Genomic DNA, 12,038 nt, shown 5'->3' with positions numbered 1-12,038 from the left:
TGGAATAGTAATAATCACATCCAGACAATCAACCTTAACCCATGGGAAACAATAATACCACAGTAAGTCCTGGAGGAGCTGTCTGGGGCCTCAGATGGACACAGCTGCCAGGTAGGAATGAGAGAACCCAGCCGGCCCCTCCTCACCTTGCACTGCTCAGCTTCTGTTCGCAGGACTTCCGTGGAGGCTGAGCCCTCCCTCAGAAACAGACCCAGAGTGTCCTTTTCTAGGCACATGTCCCGGATGGCCCTGGCTGTCTTTCCAGTCTCCTTCCGGGAGTGGACAAACACCAGCACCTAAGGAGAAGCCACAGTTTGCCACAGTCACGAGACACTCACAGCCCCAGGGCACCTGCAGCAGGAAGCAGAAGTTGCACCATCACCATCAGAAGCCAAGGTCCTGGAGAGAAGCAAGGGCAGGAATGTGTGCAGGCTCAGAGGAAGCCTAAACATGGCTGGAAAGACTTTAAGGGAATGCATCCACCAAGTTCACAGTCCTGGAGCTGAGAAATTAAACCAACTTCAACATCCTATCTTGAACAGCAACTTTAAATAGACTACGACTACAAATTCAGGCCTCTCAACTCAGAATTTATGTTCAAGCACCCAACAAGAGTCAAAGCTGCATGAAAATGTGTCTGCAAAATAATAGCAAAAACATTACACTACTTACAAAAGGATTTAGGAAATAAGTCTGAGACTAGTACAGTGTTGTAGGAAATGAAGTCTTCCTAGTATTTAGTGCCAAGAAAAGATCTGTCTCTTCATATAAATTCATATGCTTCATCAGACAAAAAGAAATACAAAACCAGTCACTTTTCCTTATTTTTTGTCTTAGTTAACATTGCTCAACTCGACTTTCGATTTAAAAATTCTATCACACTGTCTAGTAAAAAGCCCTCTTCACTAGTTTTTCATTTTCCTCTTTTTATTGTCTTGCATTTTTGGTGTAAGCGACCCCAAATCTTCTATGGAGGGACCCTGGATAACGTGAATGCACAAAATGATTATCTGGGACTGGGGATTGCTTGCTGGGGGAATTTTTAATTCTCCAAACTCTCTAATAGTTGTAGGGCTCTTCATGCTATCTATTTCATCTGGGCTGAGTTTTGCTAGTTAACTGGTAGTTGTTGGAGAACTGGTCCATTTCTTCTGAATTTTTAAAGTTATGAGCATAAAATTACTCATAGTATTCCCTTATTATCCTTCCAGTGGCTATAGGTTCTGTAGTAATATTCCATTTCATAGCTGATATTGGTGATTTATGTTGTGTCTTCTCTCTTTTAATTTCTGTCAATCTTCCCCAATTATTGGTGAATCAAACATTCGAAAGAATGGGGTTCAAGAGTAACCATAAACTATAGGCAAACCTGATTTTTTCCAGCATGTTCCATGATTTTTTCATAGACGATTTCATTCATGATCTGGAAACGCTTGATAGCTTTTTTCTCTGTGATACCCACATATGTCTGTTCCAGAGGCACTGGACGGAAGCTAGAAGTTCAAATGTTAGACAAATGAGGCTTTGGCAGAAAATACTGCGGGAATAAACAGTCTTTTTCATTGCCCCAAGAGCAATATTCCTCCTTTATGATTCACACCACATCAAAACCCAAAGGCCCTTCTAAAACCCAACCCAGTAGCACTTCTTGGAAAAGGGGAAGGAGAGCAGGATGGTCACCTTGGCAGAACTTTGCCCAGTCTTTTCTGATACCTGTTGTCAAAGTAAAAGAGACCCTTGGCAGGGTCAACACGTAGAAAGGTGGCTACATCTTCGTAGTTAGGTAGGGTGGCACTGAGACCAATGAGTCGGACATCCTCTTGGGTCATCTCAATGTTTCGGATGGCCCTGGCCACCAAAGCTTCTAAGACAGGACCTCTGTCATCGTGGAGAAGATGGATCTCATCCTACGGAATTGGAGGACTAGTCATTACAAAGGCTAGTGCCTACAGAAAAGGCAGCAAAGAAACATTTCGCATGAAAACCCAGCAAACCCGCCTTGACGCAACTGGCCTCTATATTCTACGAGTGCTCCCAACTCACCAGAATGATGAGCCGCACCAGCTGGGTGTAGGTGCGCTCGCCACCCTTGCGGGTGATGATGTCCCACTTCTCGGGGGTGCAGACGATGATCTGAGTGGCACTGATCTCTTCTTTGCACAGCTGGTGGTCCCCAGTCAGTTCAGCAACAGTGATGCCATAAGTGGCCAGGCGCTGTGAGAGGAAAACTACATTAGGCAGGAATGCTTGAAGGGGCCAGGACACCGTGCTCTCTGTTTGGGCAACTGGAGTGTAGGGCATTGGGAGCAGGCATCAACCCATCAGGTGAATACAAGGCGAATCAGATCTTATGAACATATCTTCCTCAAACAAATCCAAATTTAACTCAGGCAAATAAAGCAGACAAAAGATCTCTGGGGGCCAGGCACGGTGGCTCATGCCTGTAACCCTAGCACTTTCAGTGGCCAACGCAGGCAGAATGCTTGAGCCCAGGAGTTCTAGACCATGGTGAAACCCTGTCTCTACAAAAAATATAAAAATTAGCTAATCTAGTTGTACTTGTCTATAATCACAGCTACCAGGGAGGCTGAAGTGGGAGGAGCACTTGAGCCTGGGAAGTTAAGGCTGCAGTGAGCCATGATTGTGCCATTGCACTGCAGCTTGGGCGACAGCGAGACCCTGTCTCAAAAAAAAAAAAAAAAAAAAAAAAAAGATCTCTGGGAACTCTGTACACAAGAGGAAGAAATGGCAACTTGTAGATAACAAGACCTACAATAACACCACTAGGTCTATTATCATCCACATCCATTTGATGTTTCATAAATACTTCAATAACACAAATGATACCAACTGCAGAAAATTGCCACGGAGAGGATGAAAGAAAGATGCTAACCCTTGCAAAAGATGGCTCAGGACATTCTTACTTCAGAAACTCTGTACCTGGGTTACGTTCCATCTTGGAAATGGGGAGAGAAAAATAAAAAATAAAAACAATCCCAGGAGGCATTCCAGAGATGCCCTAATACAAGAAGCGGTGAGGTCCAGGCCTGTCCACAACACTTTGATAGCTGTGCCCAGTATCCTCTGGAGGAAAGTTCTACTCCCTCACCTTTCCAAAGCTGCCCACCATCTCCTGCACCAAGGAGCGCATGGGGGCAATGTAGATAATCTTGAAGTCATCCACATTGATGGTGCCGTCCATGTTTATGTGTTTCCCGATCTCTCGGAGCATGCACATCAGGGCCACGTTGGTCTTCCCGGCACCCTACGGGAGAGGTCAGGGATGAGAACACCTATTCACCTGGTTATTCTCACTGTCCTAACTTCCATGTGCTTATTTCCCAAATAGAGACTAGAGCTTGTCCTGGGCACTTTATCCTACTATTTAACCTCTCTTCCATCAAAGGACAAAGAATTAGGGGGTGGGGGTGGAGACAAAAAACAATCTTGCAACGGAAACTCCACACCACATTCTTTTTTTTTGTTTTTTTTGTTTGTTTTTATTATTATACTTTAGGTTTTAGGGTACATGTGCACAATGTGCAGGTTTGTTACATATGTATCCATGTGCCATGTTGATTTCCTGCACCCATTAACTCGTCATTTAGCATCAGGTGTATCTCCTAATGCTATCCCTCCCCCCTCCCCCAACCCCACAACAGTCCCCGGAGTGTGATGTTCCCCTTCCTGTGTCCACGAGTTCTCATTGTTCAATTCCCACCTATGAGTGAGAACATGCGGTGTTTGGTTTTATGTCCTTGCGATAGTTTACTGAGAATGATGTTTTCCAATTTCATCCATGTCCCTACAAAGGACATGAACTCATCATTTTTTATGGCTGCATAGTATTCCATGGTGTATATGCTCCACACCACATTCTACAAGAAAAAAGCAGGCAGGGTGGCGCTTACAGTAGGAGCACACAGCAGCAGATTCTCATCCGTCTCAAGGGCAGCACGGTAGAGCTTACTCTGGATCCGATTCAGTGTTTTGAAGCCCTCAAACCCAGCCTGGGCATACTTTGGCAGCTTTTCCACTGGAAGCAGTTGCTAGAAGAAAAGAGGTGCCATCATATCATGTTGGCAGCATCCTTGAGCAGACTGTTATTGTGGGATTGCCAGGATTTTGTTCCCTGGCAATCTCTTTGCATAACTCTCCATTAAAGATTCCCTGGCAATCTCTTTGCATAACTCTCCATTAAAGGTCAGTCCAGAGATCAATATTGTCCCCTGGGCTCAAAATCAGAATGGGAAAATTCTGTTGCAGCTTTCACCCCTGAAATAAACTATATATGAAACTAGGCTACATTCTGGTCAACGGTTGAAACCCAAACCAGGAGGTGAACTGAGCAGAGAACTGAGGAAAGCAATTCACTTACTTCTTCTGAGCCAAAGGGCTTGGGCTTCAGAGCAGGCACATGCACCTCTTCATAGCCCTTACGCTGGCGACGGAAGGATCCATCAGGAAGCTGACAACGTTTATTGGCCATAAAGTGGCTCCCTTGGGTAAAAACCAGGTCCTCCAAGTCCAGAACCTGCCGTGGAGCCAGTGCCTGGGAATGTGAAAGACAAAAACGCAAAGGAAGTAAGCAAGCCAAGCAAGCGAGTTTTCCATCCATCAAGGCCTGGGAAATAAATTACCCTGGATCCTACCTCTCCACCCTGGTCGAGATCCATGGTTTCCAGATCTGTGTCCATTCGAGACTGACGCACTCGCTCTCTCCGGGACCTTTCCTCCTGTAGTGGACAAAGATAAAAATCACAAAAACAATTCATCAGTATCATAGGTTCTTGTCCTTTTCTGTCCCTGCTTAGCTAATACTTGAGTCACAGGTGCTGACTAGTAAGTCGTCAAACAGAAAGACAATGCTTTACATGGGGACCACCAGAATGATCAAAGCAAACAAACACTTTCAAAGGGGCAATGCGCAGTACAGGGATGCCACAAATAGACATTCTATAATTAAGTACAAAAGTAGCCGGGCGCGGTGGCTCACGCCTGTAATCCCAGCACTTTGGGAGGCCGAGGCGGGTGGATCACCAGGTCAGGAGATCGAGACCACGGTGAAACCCCGTCTCTACTAAAACTACAAAAAAACTAGCCGGGCATGGTGGCGGGCGCCTGTAGTCCCAGCTACTCCGGAGGCTGAGGCAAGAGAATGGCGTGAACCCGGGAAGCGGAGCTTGCAGTGAGCCGAGATTGCGCCACTGCACTCCAGCCTGGGAGACAGAGCGAGACTCCGCCTCAAAAAAAAAAAAAAAAAAAAGTACAAAGGGCTACCCCTGAGGGGTAGAAGTGTGGGTTCCATTAAGCAAGCATATGTGTTCTGTTACTCTATTTTAGTAAACACCATGTATTTACTGTGTAAATAAACAATAAAGGTCCCCACAGTGCTGGTGAAAGATAGCAGCAGGTCACTTGTCTCATGACCAAACCAATGTGGATGTGTTGATTCTAACCTGTATGCACTGATAAACCCCAAAGAATTTAGAGAAATTACTTTTTCAACTTCCACTTTTAACATGAATTTAGCTTCATGCTGCAATCTTCTAGCCACCGTTAGCTCAGAAATCAGACAGATAAACCAACCCAGTCCTTACTCGGATCAGATCCTCCTTCTCGGTTTCATGAAGCTGGTAGAGGAACTTGGATAGCTCTGGGTCAGCTTCCATCTTTCCCATAATCCTTTCCTTTTCAGCTTCACTTTGTGCACTGGCCAGCAAGGTACAGTATAAAACTATCACAACAAAAGAAACAAAGGAAAAGTGAGGAGGAGGAAATAAGGCAAAAAACCATCCTTAGGGTAGAAAGAAGAAAAATAAAAGAAGCACTTAGGCTGTGAAAACAACAGAATCTCTATGTCACACATGCACACATATGTACTCACTCTGCAGGAAGACCCCAGCATATACTCACTCATCATCCTGTGCTGCCGCAACACTTTAATGAAATCAAAGGTGTTGAAACCAAGCAGCAGAACCAGCTGATTCTCACATTCCCGATCATCACTGGCCGTCTGCAGAGAGAAGGTAACACCACCAATAAAGACAAAGCCATCTGCCACTTCATATGCTGTCCCCACGTGCTCAGATACACTAAATATACAACTATTGTCATCTTGGTCATACCTTCAAAATCTCCAATACTTCATCTGCCTTCTTCTGCGACACGATGGCATCATCATAGAAACGACTGAGCTGCCGCTGTAGCCAAAATGCATCAATATCCCGAGGGTGCAAATCCTTCTTCTTGGAACTCATCAGTTCACCTGAGGCTACGAGCTATAAAAGTAACCAGGCATTTAGCTCACCAGGTCTCTGCCAGCCTCGATCACTTTGCCACTACCCTGCAACCAAGTTCTACTTGCCACCCCACAGCCCACCTTCTTATGAGGACTTTCCAGAGGGAAAAACTCTGGAATATTGAGTTCAGAAGCACACCAGACTAAGATTCCATCAACATACATCTTTGGGAAGGAAGAAAACCAACTGAAATCTTAAGAAACTCTAGACACTAAGTGTTTATTATAGTTCACTCCAGCAAAAGGTGGCTCAATAAATGTAACAGGACCTGGGCACGGGGAAGAAGCACTAACACCCAGAAGTAACCTTGTAGCAATGAGAAAGAGCAAACTGAACTTACATTAGCCGAGAGGGTGCAGCGCACGACAGCCTCATCCCCTTCCATGTCATCATCAGATGCCTCTTCTCGAACCTCCCCGTACACATCTTCATCACCTTCCTGTGGAAATGGCCCCAACTCAACCATGATCTGGAGCTGATCCTGCATCACCACAGAACCTCTCCCTCAAGACACCCTAAATTAGCTCAATGGGTAGAGAAATGGCTTTGGGGTGAAATCGAGAGCCTATTGGAACCAAGGTCAGCCTTATTCCAGTGGACATAGAATGACTGCTTAGCACGACTTATTAGATGCATCTACTTTCTATTTCTCACCTTAGGCTGCTACAATGGCAATCAACTGGATCATAGCCTCTCTCTAATACACACACAATCAACACTCAAAAACAGTGATCAGCTAAGGAGAGAAGAGCTATACAGAGGCATGCCTGGGAAAGCAGGTGGTGACTCAGGAATGAAGAGATCACACTTAGCCTGCTCACCACTCTGTTTACTCATACACTGCACATTCGGCATACTTGGCATAGTGTCACAGTCAAAGCAGGTACTTCAATAATGAGCACTGTTAAATGAATGAACTGCTAAAAGCAAAGCAGTTTGTTGCTACTTAAAATCATCAAATCCTATTAACTATACTGTAGGAAGAGGCTTAGCAATCACCTATTGAAGTGGCCTCATTTTATAGAAGGAGAAACTGAGGCAAGATGACCTGCCAAGACACAGGACTCAAATTCAGAACTCTTGGCTCCTAGTCCTCTGACTCTCCCCGTGCGACCCCTTCTTCCAGCCCTGGTATATATACTGGGGCTCCATTTTCCCTTTCAGGAGCCACATCTACTCACTGAGAACTCTAAGGCACTCTGTAATTTTTTCAAAGTACCCCACTTATTCCTATTTAGTTATATTCAAGGAATTCTATTAGACAGTAAACATTAACCCCAGTGATTTAACCATGTACGAACCATGTCTGTGCTCTAGGGCAAATGTGCAATCTTTTAGTCGGTCACAGTAATGAAAAACGGGAAAATATTGTAATAAGGTTAAAATGCAGTAAAACATAGCAGATACATTCTCAATGAAAGTATTCACTGTACTTTATCTTTTTTTTCTTTCTTTTTGCTGATCCACTTGGTATATTTTAAATAATTATATTACGGCCGGGCATGGTGGCTCACACCTGTAATCCCAGCACTTTGGGAGGCCGTGAGGGGCGGATCACCTGAGGTCAGGAGATCAAGACCATCTTGGCTAACACAGTGAAACCTCGTCTCTACTAAAAATATAAAAAATTAGCCGGGCGTAGTGGCAGGTGCCTGTAGTCCCAGCTGCTCGGGAGGCTGAGGCAGGAGAATGGCGTGAACCTGGGAGGCAGAGCTTGCACTGAGCCGAGATCGCGCCACTGCACTCCAACCTGGGCGACAGAGAAGACTCCGTCTCAAAAAAAAAAAAAAATTATATCGCTTTACATTTGTTAGTTTAAATTTGCGATAGCAAAGTTAAAAGATAACTGCATTTTTTTTTTAAGCAAAAGAACATATAATGCCCAAGTCTGAAACCCATACAACACCATAAAATTTATCTGGTTTAAACTAGGGAGCTTCTTTACACTAGAAGGGGTCCCTTTACTGTAATCAACTTCAAAAACAAGAACGGACTGGGTCTGTTTGCTTTATCACTCACCTCCTCATCAGACTCAAACTGCACATTCACACCGTATGTCTCATCAATGTTGTCATCTGAAACAATGAAGGATTAGAAAAAGAGGACAGTGAATGGCTAGTAAAACAAGGCACTCTGGAGCCAATGTCCTCCCCAACTACCTCTCCTCAGGAAAGATCTAAGTGCTAAGGACACATACAGACACTTAGATGATCAACATGAGAGAGCCACCTATGCTGCCACTGCCAAGACCTTCTCCACCTGCCAGCCTTGGAGTCAGCCCAGCTCTGCTTGCCCAACCACTTGAGCCCCCAAGGCTCTGCCCACATTTTCTCATATTCCACACAATAAAAGGGTCTCAGAGTAAGGAACAGCTGCTGGAATCTAGGGATTCTGGTGTCCATCAATTGTAACTCTTCAAAAAACACAGAACAGATTATGGGAACTCACTGACATTAAGGTTTTTAAATGAATGATGCTAGAAGATGCATGTTTAGGGGTCAACAACCAGTGAACATGATCAGGACATAAAGAGCTCACTTACCCATATTTTGGATTTCCTTGTCTCCACCATAGTCTGTGATCTTTTTGCCCAGGTTCACTAGCACATGGTATCTGGTATCATCTGTTTGACCCAGCAGCAGGTCAATCTCCTTTCGCCTTTCCTTGTCCCGCAGCTTTTCATTTTTTAGAACAGCTAGAACTTCATCAGCGGCCCCACAAAGGATATCACGTGGCTAGTGTCAAGAAACAACCAACCAATATTGAGAATGATGACAGGCAAAACATCACCAACCAGGTGCATGTGGCGGCAGGATGTAAAGAGCCACACCTCTTCAAAACCTGCCGCGTACTAGGCTCTGACCTTTCTCATTAATGCTGATTTAAAATGCCACAACTAAAGGAAGACTTGTCTGTTTTTAAAAAGATTAGCTAGGTGGTCTCAAGCAGCAGGACACAGCTTCCACAACAGCTTGCCACGTCTCCAGGTGGTAGTCACTTGGCAGACCTCCTCTAGCTTGCCACACTTTTGTAATTCTTTGTCCTCACTTCCTCTAGCACCCACCTCAACAGAGCTCCTCAGACTCATAACGGTCCCCAATCTAATCACACATGTGTAATTGTTAGGAACATAGATTCTAGAGATAAACTATCTGGATCATATCTTGGCTCTGCCAAATACTACTTCTGTGACTTGGGAAAATTACTTAACTATTCTTGCCTCACTTCTCTCTTCTATAAAATGGAAAATGAATATTAACAGCACCTATTCATGGAGTTATGTGTGTGAGGGGGGGAAGACACGTGCTGTTCCACACAAATCGAGTGCTCAGTAAATATAAGCCACTTCTGCCAACCAGTGCAGCCCACAAGAGGATCCAGAGAAAAGGTTCAGTCTCCCAGCTGTGACCCTCTCCCTTTCTGACACATGGTCTCATCATCTGGCCACCTCGCTGAGAATACAGAAATAAAGCAAACTCGTTTTTTTCTATACTCTCACAACAATTAACACAGAAGGCTTCTGTGACAATTCCTCCCCACCAGCAACCAATCCAAAAATTGTGCAGTGGACACAAGCTGGGGGTCCTCAAATTCAATTCCGTTCCAACGCTAACTACCTGGAGATAGGGTCAGATCCCAGAGGCTGAGGACTCAGTCCCACAAGCCTGCCTCCCACTTCATGATGCCAGTCACAAGCACAGGTTGTTTGACCTGTGCTTCTCACTATACAGCTATAAATCGAGGTTTCCACAATCCCCTTTTGGGGTTCAACTAATTTGCTAGAGCAGATCAGGGAAACACTTATTTTTACTATAAGGCATATTACAAAAGATGCCTACCGAAAGACAACAGATGGAAGAGGTACACAGGGAAGGCATGTGGGAAGGGGTGTGGCGCTACCAGGCCCTCTCAGGTGACCACCCTCCAGAAACCTCCATGTGTGCAGCTATCCGCAAACTCTCTAAACCTAGTCCTTTTGGGGTTTTTATGGCGGCTTAATTATGTAGGCATGATTGATTCAATGACCAGCCTCCATTCTGAACTACCTAGGTGCTGCCAGCCATCAGTCAACTCATCAGCATACAGAAAGATACTTATCACTTCGAAGATTCCAAGGATCTTAGAAGCTGTATGCCAGAAAATGAAATAAAGACCTAATATATATTTCACAATATCACACTCACCTGGTCCCCAAGAGCAGCCTGGATGAAGCTGAGCAGCACCTCATAGGTCTCCCGGGTCTCTTTAGTTTTGGGCTTGTAGATGATGCCCACCATCTCATCAATGCCCTCCGACAGCAGAGTATAACCCTTCATCTTGTTGATGTCATGCCGGTCCTCATCACGCTTTCTTCGCCTAATGGATGAATGCAATGTGATATTGAATGGCAGAACCTTTTGTCCCTGACGGAAGACTGGATCAAGCCCACCCTCTTCTCCTCAGCTTCATGGCAAGAAGTTAATACCTGAAAACAGGTACCTGAGCCTCAGTAAATGATTCTGTTTGGCCTTAATCACTTGTAGGAGTATTTCTTTATGGGACACAGTGACAGAAAGAAAAATTCCCTATCATCTTCTCACTAGATGCACTAAACATTACAATGAGATTATGTTTCTCATTTAAAAAATACAACCCTTCGGCCAGGTGCAGTGGTTCACGCCTGTAATCCCAACATTTTGGGAGGCCAAGGCAGGCGGATCACCTGAGGTCAGGAGTTCAAGACCAACCTGGCCAACATGGAGAAGCCCTGTATCTACTAAAAATACAAAAATTAGCCGGACACAGTGGCGAGTGCCTGTAATCCCAGCTACTCAGGAGGCTGAGGCAGGAGAATTGCTTGAACCCAGGAGGTGGAGGTTGCCGTGAGCAGAGATCACGCCACTGCACTCCAGCCTGGGTGACAGAGTGAGATTCCGTCCCAAAAAAAAAAAAAAAAAAAGTACAACCCTTCATACGTTGTATGAGACAATTATATAATAGGATTTTAACTAGTTTTTCACCTCTCAAATGCATTTTCCTTTTCTAGCTAGAGAAACAAGCTCTAACAGAATCTACTGCTGTTGACTATCAACAAAGTATAACAAAACTGGAAAAGAAGATATAGCACACAGTAGAGATAATGTATTAACTCATTTCAAACATAACTACTTTAATCAAACTAAGCCTAGGAATTTTGGAAACTTCATCATAGGAAAGGGAGCAAGACACCAAGATATTCAAGATCAAAAGATAATGGTGAGGTAAAGGTAAGTTTTGAAATATATCCCCAAGAAATCTTAAAAAAAAAAAAAAAAAAAGAAAGGAAAAAAATGCAAACTAAGAAAGAAACCTATCTTTCATACTATGGATGCTTAAATTAGTTTGTAACAACAAAATAGGTAGGAAGTGGACAAGAGTAAAGGGAAAAAGCAGGGGTAGGAAGTTAATAATGGAAAAAAAGGAAAAAGAATTACTGGGACATAGGAATAGCAAGGGTCTTGAAAACACCCTGAAGAAAATTAAGATCTGTCTATGGATCAGAAACACACATGTAAGAAAAAGGTACCAACAAGTTATTTTCCACTTGAGATGCACTTGTTAAGGCCAAAAAATCTTTAAACTCTCCTGGTCTGTTTTTACCTTCACTAAATTGTTTTAATGCCACTGATCTTACACCAAGCACTCCAGCAAAAATGTTGCTCGAATGTTAAAGGGAAGAGACTTTGGATCTGAAGGAAAAAATAGTATCCCCTCGGC

General features: G+C 44.1%; 1 protein-coding gene across 1 annotated transcript in view; it reads right to left on the bottom strand.

Annotated features, from left to right (window-relative positions):
* Nucleotides 1–12,038, bottom strand: part of SNRNP200 (small nuclear ribonucleoprotein U5 subunit 200) — a 30,297-nt gene that overhangs the window by 17,384 nt on the left and 875 nt on the right. The window contains exons 3-17 of the mRNA XM_055241297.2: nt 10,487–10,658; nt 8,845–9,037; nt 8,322–8,377; nt 6,643–6,741; nt 6,129–6,281; nt 5,917–6,016; nt 5,601–5,737; nt 4,653–4,736; nt 4,379–4,552; nt 3,912–4,049; nt 3,110–3,265; nt 2,044–2,214; nt 1,714–1,907; nt 1,370–1,493; nt 147–296 (exon numbers count right to left, since the gene is read on the bottom strand). Of these exons, the coding sequence (XP_055097272.1) occupies nt 147–296; nt 1,370–1,493; nt 1,714–1,907; nt 2,044–2,214; nt 3,110–3,265; nt 3,912–4,049; nt 4,379–4,552; nt 4,653–4,736; nt 5,601–5,737; nt 5,917–6,016; nt 6,129–6,281; nt 6,643–6,741; nt 8,322–8,377; nt 8,845–9,037; nt 10,487–10,658 (2,101 nt within the window). The remainder of the gene's footprint in view (nt 1–146; nt 297–1,369; nt 1,494–1,713; nt 1,908–2,043; nt 2,215–3,109; nt 3,266–3,911; nt 4,050–4,378; nt 4,553–4,652; nt 4,737–5,600; nt 5,738–5,916; nt 6,017–6,128; nt 6,282–6,642; nt 6,742–8,321; nt 8,378–8,844; nt 9,038–10,486; nt 10,659–12,038) is intronic.

Source organism: Symphalangus syndactylus, chromosome 14 (genome assembly GCF_028878055.3).
Source record: "Symphalangus syndactylus isolate Jambi chromosome 14, NHGRI_mSymSyn1-v2.1_pri, whole genome shotgun sequence".
Lineage (NCBI taxonomy): Eukaryota > Metazoa > Chordata > Mammalia > Primates > Hylobatidae > Symphalangus > Symphalangus syndactylus.
The sequence above is the reverse complement of the archived record's forward strand: the minus strand, read 5'-3'. Positions and strand labels throughout refer to the sequence as shown.